This window comes from Talpa occidentalis, unplaced genomic scaffold, assembly GCF_014898055.3.
Source record: "Talpa occidentalis isolate TD23 unplaced genomic scaffold, MPIMG_talOcc4v2.1 talOcc4.4, whole genome shotgun sequence".
Classification (NCBI taxonomy): domain Eukaryota; kingdom Metazoa; phylum Chordata; class Mammalia; order Eulipotyphla; family Talpidae; genus Talpa; species Talpa occidentalis.
In genome coordinates, this window is record NW_023604295.1 from 85845424 (window position 1) to 85862497 (window position 17074).

General features: G+C 36.2%; 2 protein-coding genes across 2 annotated transcripts in view; one reads left to right on the forward strand and one right to left on the reverse strand.

Annotated features, from left to right (window-relative positions):
• The window catches only part of MED12L (mediator complex subunit 12L), a 374036-nt gene that overhangs the window by 241733 nt on the left and 115229 nt on the right, over positions 1–17074 (reverse strand). Inside the window, 4 exon segments of the mRNA XM_037526655.2 lie at positions 10167–10340; positions 11202–11306; positions 12891–13105; positions 15567–15693. Coding sequence (XP_037382552.2) covers positions 10167–10340; positions 11202–11306; positions 12891–13105; positions 15567–15693 — 621 coding nt within the window.
• GPR171 (G protein-coupled receptor 171) lies at positions 22–7629 on the forward strand. Its single transcript, XM_037525796.2, has 2 exons — positions 22–131; positions 5625–7629. Exon 2 carries the CDS (start codon positions 5675–5677, stop codon positions 6632–6634), a length of 960 nt encoding a protein of 319 aa, XP_037381693.1. The 5' UTR covers positions 22–131; positions 5625–5674; the 3' UTR covers positions 6635–7629.

A 17074-nucleotide genomic window follows, 5' to 3' on the forward strand; every position in this document is an offset into this window, starting at 1 on the left:
AGGAAAGGAAATTTTTGAATGCAGCCAGCAGTCCTGCAATAAGGTTGCTCCTGCTAACACTAATACAATAGCTCATGCTCTGAAGACCTGGTGTTAGGCCTGTCTGCTGAGGCTCAAGAATATACTTTCAGGTATGTCTTTTTAAATATTTATGATATTCAAATGTCTTCCATGAATAGGAAATCTATGATTGTCAGTGTTTAAGCCATGTATTGAAAATGCCAACATGTAAAAATATTGCTATGTAAGGGCACCAATTATGAAATTCTAAAGATTCTCACTGTGAACTACATTGCAATTTCCTTCTATCTGATGACACCATCCATCCCTCTCAAAAAAAAAAAAAAAAAAAACAGCTGAATTCATAAGGACTGAATAAATATTTGTGAGCATAAATACTCTGTAACTCAATTTTCTAAACGGAGGATAAAGGCTATGCTGTAGAACATCACAACAGGGCACACTAGGTCTTAAAATGACTTTGCTCTATAAATATTATGATAGCTAACTTCAAAAAAAAATTCCATTGTGACTTCCATAAAAATCTAATAAGCTTATTAATTTTCTAGGCAACAGGGACTCTATCCAAAGGAGACACTTGAAATTATTTCCTAGATTTTGCTAGAGTAACTCTGGGTACCTCAAATTTCCGTAGGCTGACAAAATATGTATAAATATTTAGTTTTTTAATTTATCACAGGGAACAAAAATGTTACTAGAGGGGGCCTTCCCAATGACTCAGGGGTTAAAGTCTCAGGGCTATCAAGCTATGGCCAGCGACTTGTGTTTGATCCCCAGCCAGGGAGCTGACCGACATATGCCACAACAGACCTCTCCTGTCTGGCCCGCTGCTCCCCTCAGCAGTGTTTCAGTAGCTCTGCCTGTTCTGCTCTCCACTCTGTCCTCAGTGAATCCTCTCACCCCCTATGCATAAATAAATAAAATCTTTAAAAAAAACTGTTACTAGACTATAATTGACCTCTAATTGACATAACCCAAACTCTTAAGAGATTTGGTTTTCATTGCAATATAGACTGAGGTTCATGAAAAGCATTATGATTCTAAATTGAATAACAATTAAAAATAATTTTTAATTTACTTATATAATTATTTATATTATCCAGTTCTAGATACTAATTGATCAAAATAATTTTGTATTATTATATATATTATATATATTCATCTATAAAATGAGACTTTACTGTATAATCATATGAGAACTGGGGGCACTTAAAAAAACACATTATTATCGAACATTTGACATGCAAGAGCATAAGCCACAAAATCCTAACACCTTGTAAACAATGAACCAAGTTTAGAGAAGCAGATCAATTTACACCAACACTAGGTTTTGACAGAGAATAAACAGATGTTCAAAATGCCAAGGTACAAATAAATGGTTACTATAAAAAATCAGAGTCTTAAGGAAATCTGTGAGGCCTGGAGTAGAATTCAGACAAGAAGAGCCTCCTCCAGACACAGGTTAGGTAGGATTCAGGCATAGGAAGGATAAAGGTAGAAAGTCTAGAAAATTGTCAACAAGGTCAGATCATACACTGCTCTAACAAGCTTTGAAACCTTGAGCTACTGCCAAATGCCAGACCTGATTCTCTTCAACAATTCTGGCATTGGACTAGCTGTTAATAAAAGTTCCCTCCATCCTTAACATCCTATGATCCCAAAATTTATCGGAACCAAAAGCACTAAGAAAGGAAGGCACAGTTCACAGAACAGTATAGGTTGCAGCAATCTAAAGTAGAGAGTTGGCTGCTCATGGATGCTGCCAAGTAAGCATCAGAAAACCTTCCCCCTTCACTGCCATCATGTCTAAGTCAGAGTTCCCAAAGGAGCCAGAGCAGCAGTGGAAGCTCTTTATTAGTCTTTCAAGCTTTGAAACAACTGATGAGTATCTGAGAAGCCGTTCTGAGCTACGGGGAATGCTCACAGACTGTGGTGAAGAGAAATCCAAAGATCAAAAGACCCAGAGACTTTGGGCTTGTCACTTATGCCACAGTGGAGGAGGAGGATGCAGCCATAAATGCAAGGCCACATGAGGTGGATGGAAGAGCTGTGGAACTAAAGAGGGCTATTTCAAGAGAAGATTCTCAAAGGTCTGGTATCCACTTAACTGTGAAAAAGATTTTTGTTGGTGGCATTAACACTGAACAAAGGAGATTATTTTGAATAGTATGGGAAAAGTGAAGTGATTGAAATCTGACTGACTGAGGCAATGGCAAGAAAACAGGCTTGTCTTTTGTAGCCTTTGATATCCATGATTCTCTAGACAAGAGTGTCATTCAAAAATACCATACTGTGAATGGCCACAACTATGAAATAAGCAAAGCTCTATATAAGCAAGAGATGACCAGATGCTTCATCCAGCCAAAGAGGTCAAAGTGGTTCTGAAAACTGTGGGGGTATTTGTGCAGGTGGTATGGTAGGAATACAATGTTGTTCATGGAGGAATGGTAGAACTGGCTTTGGTGGCAGTCACGGTGGTAGATATGGTGGTGAATATGGTGCCAGTGGGATGGCTGTAATGCATCTGGCAATGATAGTAACAATTTTGGAGGTGGTGGAAGCTACAATGATTTGGGCAATTGCAACAATCAATTTTCAAATTTTGCACCCATGAAAGGAGGAAACTCTAGTCCCTATGGTGGTGGAGGCCAACATTTCACCAAACCACAAAACCAAGGTGGCTATGGTTATTCTAGTAGCAGTAGCAGTAGCAGCAGCAGCTATGGCAGTGGCAGAAAATTTTAACAAACTGGCAGGAAACAAACTTAGCAGGAGAGGAAAACCAGAAAAGTGACAGGGAAGCTGCAAGTTACAACAGATTTGCTGTTGTACTCAGCCAAACTCAGTGGTGGCAGGGCCTACCTGCTGCTACAAAGAAGACGTATTTTAGGTAATACTCATGTGTATGGGCAAAAAACTTGAGGACGATATTTGTGATTAATGTATTACAGATTATTTTAGTTTCTGTTCTGTGGAAAGTGTAAAACATTCTAATGAAAGGTTATAATGTAGTTTTGTTTGTTTGGGGTTTTTTTGCACCCATTCTGTTGATTATTAAATGTAATAGTCTGATAATGATGCTGAATAAATGTGTTCTTAAAAAAAATTAAAAAGTAGAGATGGATAAGACAGAGGGGATGATATGGAGGGACTAGATCAGAGGAACTTGGAAAGTAAAGGAAATTTAGATTTAAGGATAGGACCTAGATTTGGTTTTTAAACACACACACACACACACACACACACACACACACACACACAGAGTCAGAAATATTAAATATCAAAATACATTAAGCCTAAACTTCTTTTTTATTGATGCTTAGGGAGAAAAAGTAAGAATCAGTATTTTATTCTGCTCTTTTACATGAAAGTTGCTTAGCATATAGTTCTGGCCACATAGTCACAGATGATACCTATAATCATCTTTACCAACATCATCACTAATATCATTACTCAGAAGGAGTTCTAAGTGGCTCCATATGTGACTTCTGAGATCAGACTGTCTGGGCTGGAATCCTGCCTTTACAATGTTTAAGCTTACTACACATCAGTTTTCTCATTTATAAAACAAGGATTAATAGCAGGAATCTAGAAAACTTAAATAAGGGACCAGGAAAATGAATAACTATAGGAAAGTGAAAATCAAAATCAACAAAAAACTATGAACCAGAGACACTTTCTGGGGGGTGGGGGGGCGGGAGGGAGGGATTGGGGTCAAAATGGGGGGGTTGCAATTGTATGGGGAATATAAAAATAAAATTTATTATTAATAAATAAATAAATAAATAAATAAAACAAGGATTCAAAACATCTACATTGTAGGATTAACGCAAGGTTAAATAAATACATATAAAGTAGTTAGCACAGTGCCAGACAAAAAGTGCCTAATTATTTTCATTGAGTTCAGTACAGAATGACATTATTCATGGATCCTAAACTCCTCACTCAAGAAGGAAACGGGAGGGACATGTGCCTTAAAATAACACTTTAATTTACAAAATCTTACATACATCTGCCTTCCCAATCCATAGGCATATTGTTTCGTGTAATTAATAATCATTAAATAATTAGGAGAATCATAATTTAGAAGGGCTCAGAAGTTTGCTTTAAAAGGGGGATTTCAGAGAATGGTCTCATTTGGCATCTAAGTCAGTCCCTATACTTACTACTCCTGTTTTTTAAAACAACATGTATCAATTTTTCCTTCAAAAAATCAACACTAGTCTTCTCGTCATTTAAACACATACAAAAAAGGCTTTGATACACAGGACAGGTTGTATATCTGGAAATAGCACCAGAAAGAAATGCCTGTGGCCCTAAGAATGAGTTTGACAAGACCAAGTCAAAGGGAATAAATAACACCCCATCACATTAACTTGAGCTTATAAATCCCCCAGAGTTCCAGATCTAGGGGTAACGTGACAAAATTCTCTCCTTATGTGACTGATACTGATAGAATCAGTCACAGTGGTTTGAAGAGTATGTCTCTTTGAGCTTTGACATCCTCTTTGAAACTTTTGTAACAAACGATCACGTATCTTTGTTCCAGAAACCTTTAAAATATATTCTTGGTAAATTTCTCAAAAGCACTGACATGGAAACATCTACATAAGCACTGTACAACAGAAATATAATACAGTCCAGAAAAGTATTTTAAAATTATCTTTAGAAAGCAGAAACAGGAGAAATTAATTTTAATAATATAGTTAACCTAATATATCAAAATATTTCAAGATGTGTTCAACACTGTAAGTATTGGTGAGATATTTTATTCATACTATTTGCATAAAATAGTATAATCTGTAATATTTGTAGTATTTTTATAATAGTTTGCACTAAGTCTTTAAAACCCAATGTTTATTGTATATTTACAGTACATGTTAATCTAAACAGGCCACATTTCAAATACCCACTAGCCACATGTGGCTCCACCTATACTGGATTATCACACCTATATCATTATGAAAAGGGAGCAATGAAAAGAAAAATAACAAGCATCAGTGCAAGACCTGAGTGTAATCCTTCAACTTGTTCTGCCAAAAAGAAAAATGAAATGAAATTTTGCTTGTGAAAATGTTCTGATAGGTTACACAATAAAGAAACTACTTTTAAATTTTAGTAGAATTTTCCGTCACCCCTTCATCCCCTCTCAGTCAAGATCCTCAAGCCTGATGGGTTCTATGAACTATGAAAAAAGAGACAGACAGCCTCATTGAAATCTCTTCAGGCTCAGCCACAACCAAACCATTTTACCCTAGTTTCCTCTCTGTTTCTCAGAATTTCTGTTTGCTTATCTCCTCTGCAAATAACGTTCAACCAGACTGGTTTAAAAAAAAAAAAAAAAGCTATCAGAATGCAAATTGTAATGTCAAAAATATCCCTCAGAGAAGCGAACCTACATGGGATTTCCCAAAACACAAAGCCAGGTTATGGGAAACTGAGGCTTCCTCATCATCTAAATTTTTCAACCAGTCCACAAAATCTAATAAATTAGCCAATAACATTCTAAGAAATAGAAGGACAATGGTATTATAAATACAGATGTTTTTAAAGAAAACAATTTCTAACTTTAATTGCTAACAACCTCTCCTTTATTTTAACAGATACTGTGGATTTTTTTTTTACTGACACACCATCCTTACTTTCCCTCAAGATGACAAACAGCTCTTTCTTCTGCCCAGTTTACAGCAATCTGGAGCCATTCCCATATTTCTTTTATTTAATTTTCCTTGTTGGAATTATTGGAAGTTGTTTTGCAGCTTGGGCTTTCAAAAAGAACACTACCAATCACAAGTGTATAAGTATATACTTAATTAATCTGCTTACAGTTGATTTTCTACTCACTCTGGCATTACCAGTAAAAATCACTGTTGACCTGGGTGTGGCACCCTGGAAATTAAGGATATTCCACTGCCAAGTAACAGCCTGCCTCATTTACATTAATATGTACTTATCCATTATCTTCCTAGCATTTGTCAGCATTGACCGCTATCTCCAGCTGACACATAGCTACAAAATTTATCGAATACAAGAACCTGGATTTGCCAAAATGATATCTACAGTTGTGTGGCTAATGGTCCTTCTTTTAATGGTGCCAAATATGGTGATTCCCATCAGAGACATTGAGGAAAAGCTAAATGTGGGTTGCATGGAATTCAAAAGGGAGTTTGGAAGAAACTGGCATTTGCTGACAAATTTCATAAGTTTAGCGATATTTCTAAATTTCTCAGGCATCATTTTAATATCTAACTTCCTCGTTATTCGACAACTCTACAGAAACAAAGATAATGAAAATTATCCAAATGTGAAAAGAGCTCTCACCAACATACTTTTAGTGACTACTGCCTATATCATCTGTTTTGTTCCTTATCACATTGTCCGAATCCCATACACCCTGAGTCAGACAGAAGTCATATCTGATTGCGCAACCAGGATTTCACTCTTCAAAGCCAAAGAGGCCACTCTGCTCCTCGCTGTGTCAAACCTCTGTTTTGATCCAATCCTGTACTATCATCTTTCACAAGCATTCCGCTTGACGGTCACCGAGACTTTCGCTTCACATAAGGAGATGAAGACAAAGGATGAAAAATCAAGTTGTGAAAACAATGCATAAGATATAGCATCTTCATACTATTGCTATCACTTCATGACTTACTGGACGATAAGTAGAAAACTACACAAAAATAGAAAAAAGAACCTAAGTAAAAATACAGACATAGCAAGCAAATGTGGCCTGGTTGACTTACAAATCATGTTTCTAAATGCATGTCAAACAGCATTCTTGTGGTTGTTGATGCTCCGTAACCAATTATTTGTACAAGAAAATATTTAAAGTCTTGCTAAACTAATGTAAAACCCTGAAATATCCTTGAAATTCAAATGAGGTCTATGAGAGAGACTCAGAGGTACTCATTTAATGCCTGAAATTGACTTCTTGATAGAAATATGCAAAATAACCTCCATTAAGTTTCTAGTCCCTCAACAACAAAATTTAAAGCGCTTTAAGATCACTTGGGGAAAAAAAGGCCAGTGGATTTTTGTAAGAAACCACCAGTGCCTGATTTATTAATCCATTACTTCAGAGACAATCTTTTAACTTACTGCTTCATTTTTATTATCTAATTATTTTCTAACAAAAATTTTTATTTCCAATAAAGGCAGGAAATACATAATTTTAATGTACTATATATACTTATATTTCAACCATAGATTATAAAGATATTTTACTGCTAGTAATGAAAAATCCAGTGACTTACTATTTTTAGTTTGCAGTAATATGAAACAGACTATGTAACATTTTTAAAGGGAGTTGCTAAATTATACTAACTGCTAAAAACTACTGTTTTGGAACTAGAAACACACATCAAAGGTACAAAAAAATAGCATTAATGAAATGGTCTTAAAATTTACATGACATTCCATTGAACCAGGCCTTGTTAGGAAGTAGCATGCTGATGATGAGGTTGATTATCACTGGAGCCAGCATTAAAGTATGGGTGACCCCTGCTCATGTGGGTTCCCATTCTTTGATCAAATTCTTTGTACTGCTAGTGATGCAATTAAGACTTACTCAGAATAAAAATGGAAAAGTTCAGATAAACATGCATGAGACCCTGTGTTTATTTTCATTTCAATAGTCAAAGCTCATATTAAAACAACTGGTAATACATTTTCATTAGTCTCAATGATTAATAAGTGTTAATGACAGTTAATAAAACAGTTTGATTCCAAAGTTATTTTTAGTTCAGCATTGAGAAAAACACAGAAACTTACTTTCTGAAACTTAAATCCAAGACGACCCCTGTCTATAATTTCAAATATATATTCTCTGAGTTTGAAGAAAATAATTTTTAAAAAGTACACAATAACTTACCTATTATAAAACTTGTATCATGATACATAGTGGTGAACAAGTTCTAGTAAGTATTAATGACAGGAACCCCATCAGCATCACAAATCTGACACAGGACATGAGCAGCTTACCTAAGGCACAGCTGGTAGGATGTATGCGCAGCAGAACCTGCACTTGCTGAAATCTAAGATCATGTGTTTTGATGAGAAGAGTGAGATAGTTTTCATGTAACAGTATATATAAAACTAGTTTATTATTGTGGATCTTTTGGTCAAATACCTTTTATTTCTCTCTCTCCTTGGTTTCAATTCACCAGGACTATATCTTGGAGTTTTGGTTTTCTTTCTTTAATCATATTCTTATATTCACCTCACATGCATTATAAGTTAATAAAGTTCCCTTTTATATTGAGAAAGAGGATCACACTCTCTACAGCATTCAAAATATCAATGTCATGTTATTTATCCTTTTGTTTCCCCTATTGGTTGCTGATTCTAAATTATGCTCACAGTAAAGGGGATTTAGAGCAACTGGTGATGGAAGACTACTGAAAAATTGCACGCTACAATATCAAATTTCTAGTAGTTCTTTTATGGTTGAATTACAGTTAAAATATCATGAGATTTAGTAATCAGAAATTATCATGCTCTTTCCTCTAAGAAAGTGGCCAGTCATTAGAATACTAAATGCGAGGATATGCAGCCAAGGTTCACATGAACAACAGAGCAAAGGGATCCATCCATGGGTAGTAGCCACTCCAACACCCAGACACACTGAAGAGGGAGACCTGCAAAGCTCTGCTCAGCCAGAGGGAGCACGGAATCTCCACAAGTTTCAACATTTGCCATATCGGCTCCATTATCTCCCTCCTTCTTTTTTCCTTTTTATTTCAAACAAACTTTTTATTTTGGAATAATTGCAGATTTATAGAAAAGGTACAAAGGCAGTACAGAGTACCTACATACCCTTTGAGTCAGTGTTGCCCGAGTGTTGAAGTCTTCCATAACTATAATACATTTGTCAAAACTAGTAAATTAACATTAGTACACTACACTAAACTCCAGACTTTTAATATTACTCCCTTTTTTATTCTATTTTAAAACAACTCCTAGACACACATCAAGAACCAATGTAGTCTTCAGGATATATCTCTAAAATGCCAGATCACTATCTCTGATCCCCTAAACAAACACTGAGATTATTCTACCAGGTTGAAGACAAATAATGCCGACAGATAAGTGCTGACTGGAAAACAGCAATCTAGTCAGCCAGTTATGGCCAGGAAGAAATTCTGGCGACTTCTGACATAACCTCAGACATAAAAGAACCAAGTAAGCTCCCTTAATGGTAAAAAGAAAATACCTGGGTACAGTGATTTTGAAGTCATTTCACAGGATATTCCAAAATAATCCAAAAGTAAATAAATTTAAAGAAATATTTAGATAAAAACTTCTAAAAGATACCCACCCAGGAAATAACATAATTTACCTCACAATTATGTTTTTGTTACAACAACAACAAGAGTAGTAATCATCGGGAAAATAGCTAGTAAACCTAAGAATTAAAAATAAAAACATTTAAAGACTTTGGCCTAATTTTCAGCATTATTATCATAGGACTAATCTTGTTGCCCTTTAGAATAAAGAACATCACTCTTATGACTCAAACATTTAATTTCCTGACAAGTATTTCTCATGTGCTATTCAGTTCTTTAACTCTACAGGTTAAAATCCAATCCATATACAAGTCTCATATACAACTTCATCTATGACATCTTACCCAATTTCTTTGAGAGCCTCTCTCACCTATAATATTTATACTTTCAGGTAAGAATCTCAAATGGTTCACCTTCCAGTAGACAGTTTTTACTCTATTACTGAACTTATAGTAGTGATTTATTATTTTGTAGACATTTGTTTCCCTCCTATCTTATTCATCTTTCCTGTGCCCCAAAATTCTTACTTATCTGTATAATGCCAAAAGTACAGTACACATAAAATCTACTCAGAAAATGACTTTCATATTGAAGTAGGAAAACACATATTTAGATATTGTTTGCAGTGACTCAAATGTTCCTGATTAAATGATAATAATATAGAAAATTCCATTAAATCTAGCTAGCCAGTAACATCACACCCAAATTTGGACTACATCAGTACATTAGCAATGTGATCAGAATTATAACCAAAGAAGCAGCAAATACAAAAACTCACTCACTATCCTATGTATCGCTCAGTCAAGCAGCAGAATAATTAAGATTTAATGATCCTAGAATGAAATAATTATGACTTACCAGAGGTATGGGAAAATGTGTTGCATACTGCAGGTGACGTAGGAGGTCATAATTAGATGGAAAAATTAACTCCCTTGGTTTCTCTCTCTTCAGCAACTTCTCACCATTAACTGACATTCGTCTGCCCAAAGCAGTGGCATTCTCACAGGACTCTCCAGGCATGGGAGAAAAAATCTAAGTCATGTAAGACAAACATTGGAGATTGTAAATGAAATAGAGCAAACTGCACCACAGTCCTGCATATCAGAACTTCAAACACAACAGCAACTCATTTAAGGACTGGGTAAAATATATAAAGAAATTGTATTCATTGCTGCAAATTTTATATTCATATCAGTAGGAATCTGTTTACATGATCCCCATTTTGAAGATGGAAAAATGCCACACACATGCAGAGCTACACTTCTCAGATAGTCAGAGATAAAATCAGATCTATAGTTAAGCATCTTCCTCATAGGGCTACATTTCCTACAAAAAAAATACACTGAAATATTTAACTAATAAAATTAATGATTAGACAGAAAGCAATTAGTCTATACCACAACCGTTTTTGTTTTTTTGTTTTTTTTTTTTTTTCCCACAGAAAAACACATTAAGATCCATGAGGAAGAATACTCAGTGATTATACTGATATAAAGTAGAAGAATGTATGACTGTAAACAAGTCCAGAGCCAGGTCAGTGGCTATACAGAATCTGAACACATGCTTAGCAATTCAACATAGACTCACATGATGATACTACACTCATGTATTCCTGACCTGTAATGATTTTAAATGAGAGAATCACAGACAGTGAAGTAGGAGAGCAGAAGTGTTATAATTTACAAAGGCGGCAATGCAACCATAACTGAGTATGAGTTGAAAGGACACAGCACAAGATGAGAGTCCTTGGGTGGCATGTGGTAGGATAACATTCACATCACAAGTACATAAGTCCTTATAGTAAATGGAGGAAGAAACAAAAGGACAGAGAGACAAGCTGGGGCTTGGGGAAAGGAGGTTAATAATCAATAAGAATTCAAAAGTTGAACCTACTGGAAATTCCGAACCAAAGTCAGTTTTAAAGTCACTCTTGTCTACTTCATCAAAAATATTAGTGGTTCCTGAGTCAATGCCCATATGTGCCATAATAGTCTGTTCCTGATAATCATCAGAAAAAGAAAGTCACGCTGTAAATTTTGTAGTTCATTAAGAAATTAAAGTGAAAACATAATGGTGACATTTTTAACCATCTTATATCTTTTTTCTTCCCAGTATCCCTTTTCCCCCAATAAAGAGAAGGGAATATTAAGATAGGCATTACTGTGCAATGTCACATTTTATGTCCTCACAATGAGACTGATGATTATTAACTTGTATGATATTTTAAAGGAAGAGCATACAAACTGCCTGATTAAAAACAAACTGATCATAGGGCCTCCCCAGTGGCAGTGGCACAGCAGTTGAGCACTGGGTTGCAAGGCTGCCCACAGCTTCTGCGGCACCGGTTCGATCCCCGGCTGCTCCCCGGCCACCGGAAGAGGGTCCCACATGGCGTGCAGACCTCTCCTGCCGCCCGCAGCTCCCCTCAGCAGTGTACTTCGGTCCTTCTGCCTGCTCTGCTCCCCGTTCTGGTTCTGGTGAATTCTCTCACCCTCCCGCGCTTCTGACTGTACCCAGTGCTTGTATAAATAAAATATAAATAAATAAATCTTTTAAAAAAAAAACTGATCATAATTTCCTTCTTAGAGCTATTCCCAATCACATGGCCATCAACTTTTCTTAGTCTAAGAGTATATCGATGACATTCTAAGACATAAGATAACTTGATATCCAAGAACAGAAAAGAAAAAGCAGAAACACGTAAAGAAACTTCCGTTTTTGCCATTTATAACATCTACAGTGGAAAATTTGAAAAAAGTATTTACATTGAATAAATCACTTTTTAAATCCCTGCACCATTTGGTCACCAAATCTTAAGAGTATAAACTATGGATCCAACTCCTATGTCAGGTTTTAGAATATTATTTCAGAAACATTATAATTACTGTTATAGAAATAGCATTATGGTATATGTTTCAACTCTAAGAGAATCAATGAGGTTTTATTTTTAAGGAACTATCACAATTTCTCACTATTTTCTATTTGCCATCACCTCTTTCATGTTTCTGCCTTGAAAATGTCCATAAGTAACTGGGAATTGGCAGAAAATTAAAAAGCCACACCGTACAAAATACTTTCTTTAAAAAAAAACTACAACATTTGAGAGATTAAATGTTTAATTAACTGAAAGGAAAATATGATATGCAAAGACTAAAAGAGAATCTTCCCTTACACGTGACAGAATGACACACTGGAGAAAAGATTCTCCTTAGAATGAAAACTCAGTCAGGAAGTTAGGGCAAAAACAAGTCCAATTTTGAGGCACAATTTTAAGGAAAACTGGAAACCAGAAATACATAAAACTGGAAGCACATAATTCTAATCCAATGAAAAATTTTATGGAAAAATCTTTTCATTAATAGTTGCAGAGCATCCAAAGAATTTTTCAAGAGAAAATTTTGGAAAATATAAGTTATAGTTCAAATATCTTTCTTGCATGAGGAATAGAGATAAACATACTTTGTAACAAAAAAAGACAACTAAAAATGTGATCACCCTTCTACCACCAAACTATGCTTCTGAAAGTTGTTCCCCGGCAGAGGTTAGTTTCCAAGGGCTGGGGTGCTACTCCTGGAGTCATACCTCCATTTTCACATCATGGTCCTTTGGGTAGTGTTCATCTGCATTTTCTCCTGCTGGTGACTGAGGCTGAGTGGAGGCAGTAACTGACAAGTCCCCTCGAGATATAAGGGTGCACATGTAGGCATCATGGGAGAAGACATCGTGGCGGATGAACTCGCAGAAGAGCAGCACCAGGTTCACAAATTCCACCTTTTCACATTCACTGTTTGGATCCGCTATCGAGAAACAAATTAAAGCAAGAATTCAGTCCCCCTGGCCTATTAGAAACAATAATCAAACATTAAAGTTTAACAATATTTTCACTACTTCTCCTTTATTTTTTACAAAACAGTCACTGGAAATTTTACTATGAAGCACTAGCATTTTGTGAAGAACTGCTCAGTTTTTGACTGTCCCACTGTAACTGAAAAATCACATCTAGCATGCTAAGTACAATGTCAAATTTAAAGACTGTGGACCCTGACAAAGAAGCAGCATTTAAATAATAATGTAAAAGCACAGTATTGCAGGTTAAAAAAAAAGCAGAGCTAGTCTGCTTACCTCTGGTTTTACCATTAAAATAACTCATGATTATTCTTCCATAACTTGAGTTTGCCTATATATTTGTAGGAGACACAGGCACACTTTCTCAAAGGACATGTCACAATAGAACCACAATTCAAAAGGTATGTGAAAAGACTAGTGAGTGGAGGGCCTCCCCGGTGGCGCAGCGGTTGAGCCCTGGGTTGCGAGGCTGCCCGCAGCCGCTGCGGCACCGGTTCGATCCCCGGCTGCTCCCCGGCCACCAGAGGAGGGTCCCGCATGGCGCGCAGACCTCTCCTGCCGCCCGCTGCTCCCCTTAGCAGTGTACTTCGGTCCTTCTGCCTGCTCTGCTCCCCGCTCTGGCTCTGGTGAATTCTCTCACCCTCCCGTGCTTCTGACTGTACCCAGTGCATGTATAAACCAAACAAACAAATAATAAATAAATAAATAAGACATGCCTCTAGAAAATTAAAAAAAAAAAAAAAAGACTAGTGAGTGGAGTCACTAAAAAGAAGGGGAAATGGGAAAAAAAATGATGGCACAAGGGGTTAAGAGGCAACCTATGAAGCTATCCGCAGACACTGCAGCAAGAGTTCATTCCCCAGCCAGGGAGCTACCCACATGGCACAGCAGACCTCTCCTGACTTGCCCACTGCTCCCCTCAGCAGTGTATTTCGTCAGTCTGCCTGTTCTGCTCCCCACACTGTCTCTGGTGTATCCTCACAGCCCCTGCACCTCTGGCCTGTACCCCACTTCTTGTATGCATAAATAAGTAAATCTTAAAAAAAAAAAAAAGACTAAATCTGCAAAGCTTATTTCTGTACCATCACAGTCACAAAACATCAAGAAGAAACGAAGAGTTCCAGGGAGCACTTAGTGTAGCTCGCCAAACCTTAAGCCCAAATTTCTCCTGTCACCTACCACCAAACTCAAGACAGGCAGTCTCTACCCAGAGAAACAGTGTTCTCTAACAGCAGTAAATGGGATACATACCAGCAGTAAATAGGATACACAGGAGAACTTTTATCCCAAAGAAAGAACAGGCATTGGAAATAAGATGAGGGAAGCAAAGGGAGACTGTGTATCACCCCAGGATACAAGACTAGGTAGAGATGCTCACCTCCACTCCTGACAGCATACTTTCTATCACTTGGGGTCTCCTCTACTCTTTCATTTTTCTGCTTCCTTTCCTACACTTCATTACTATTCCCTACGGCAAACCAACAGCTTGGTTCTGGCTCTGGCTCTCCCCCAGCCTAAAGCATCCAGCACATAACTACAAGAGAAAGCCCTTGTCTCCAAAAACCTCATCCCAACAAGTCACTCCACCCCCAAAATGAGGCTGCCTCAGAGGAAACAAAAGCAGTACTATTTCATGTACCTTTACCACTTTTTCCATTCCCTCCATCTCCATTCTTTTTTCCCCTTTCTGTCACTTTCCACTTTTACTGATTTCTTATTGTCTCATCAATATCTGAACTAAAACTCTTCCTGCTGTACTTCATTATATGAAAGCCTCAGAATAATATCAAGTCCACTTAGTTCACACAAATGATTTTCTTAGTGTCCAACTGTTACATCAACACATTCGTGGGGTACTTAATTCCTCAAATCTCAGATTCCCCAGCAACAATACAATAAAAGAAAAAGAATGTGAATAACCCAGGTATCGGAGAGAACAGACAAGCAGTTTACCAGCCCATACAACTTTTTCCCTTATAACAAGGACCTCATTATAAAGCACTTTTAATTTTTCTCCACTTTTAAAATTAAGAGTTAGAAACCAGTAATTGAGCAAACAGTTCAAAAAGAGAAATTCTGTATCACAATACACAGTGAAATACCACAGGACCTTAGTTCCTCTATTTTGACAAGAAAGATTTAAAAAGGGAAAATAAGTCCATTAAATATAAGGGAATGAGGTGACTTTTTTTAATTATTAAACTCTGGAAATTTTTTAAGTCTTTGAGGATTGCCTGATTTTAAAATTGCATAAACATCTCCATTGGGAACAGGCTACAAAATTTTGTTCAGTAAAATATACATTGTACTCAATGACAAGAACTTTGTATAAGATACAAATATGGAGAGAAAAATCAGTAGAAAGAAATGGTTAATCCCTTATTTAAGATCTAGAAGCAGAGTTTTACTTACACAGTGAGGGGGCCTGGGTATCTAAAAATCTTAGCAGAACATTCTGGAAAACAGGCAAACTAGATCCAGCAAGAGAGGCTGAAGAAATGGACTCCTTCTCATCTAAGACCTCTGATTCACCACATCTCTAAGATTCAAAATAAACAAGCACAGTTAATTATGGAGAGCAAGTATAGTTATAATGGGTCATAAATTATTAGTTTCTTTTACTGATATTTAAGTTCTCAGATAAAACACATAAAATTAATTGAGATTTCTGCACTTAAGGGTCATGCCCTCAAATAAATATAATTTCCAAAAGTTAGAGAAAATTAGCCCAGAACATTTCAAATAAATTCAAAGAACACCAGTGAAAAACAATATCCAAGGAAATTATAAACTCTGTACATGATTAGTATCCACTGAGTATACAGCCCAGTACTATAAACTACTTATTATCCTTAAGAAAATTTGCTAAAAGTTGAGGTTTTCTTCACTTTTAAATCGCTTCCCCCTGAGAAAGATTTGAGCATGTATATTTGAGGTTGATTCCTTGGCATTTGATTTTTGTCAGGCGGATTTCTTTAGTAGTATACCTGGGGAACTACAGTGCTGAATCAGAACTCGAGCACAATTCCTGTAAAGAGATTCCTTCACTTATTCATCATACTTCAACAGTTAGATCCCTCAGGACCTCCTGAAGTCTCCATAATTCATAAGACACATATAGAATGGCTCTTTGACATCTGCAATCTTAAAGACAGAACTTACTAGAAGAACAGAAGAGTTTAGAAGCATTTTTACGATTTATTCTTGAATATTATTCCTGCAATCTATCCTCTCTTTACAAAGATCTAACTTTGAAAATGATATTTAACATAAATCAATTATCTTGGCCAAAAATATTATTAAGCCTTAGTAAATGCATTGAGTTTTTAGATATGAATGCATTTATATTTGAATATTATAAAGCAACCTATATGTGAACCTCTTCTATAAGTAAGTGTGTGTGTGTGTGTGTGTGCGCACGCGCGTGTGAGTGTGTTCTGGGACACGTGGTGGGGAGGAATAGACAAAAGCAGCAACCCAGAAGGAGCAATAATATTTATGAAACCTTGCAATTAATACTCTAGTAATTGAATGATTACTGGAAAAAAAAAGTCTACTCATAAACATGCGGAAAAAAGCAATGAACTGTTTTTTCTAATTTGCACATTGTAAAATGGACAATGTGATTTATACTTTATGATCAGTATCTTTATTAAAAAAAAAAAGGAAACAAAAACTTAAAGTTATAAGAACAAAATGGGGTTGACACAGAGCAAAAGGGCGGGGATGGGTACATTGGGTGTAGCAGGTGGACTGTTTGGGAACTAGTTCTGGTGAAGATCAAGATGCAGTATATACAGTTGTTAAATTATAGATGTATATATGCTGTACACCTGAAACTTACACAATGATTTAAACTGTCACTCCTACAAAAATTTAAAAATTTTAATCTAAGACTACATTAAAAATGCAAATTTAAA

Excerpts from the sequence above, each read along its gene's own strand:
- GPR171 (XM_037525796.2), top strand. The coding sequence starts at position 5,675 with ATGACAAACAGCTCTTTCTTCTGCCCAGTTTACAGCAATCTGGAGCCA.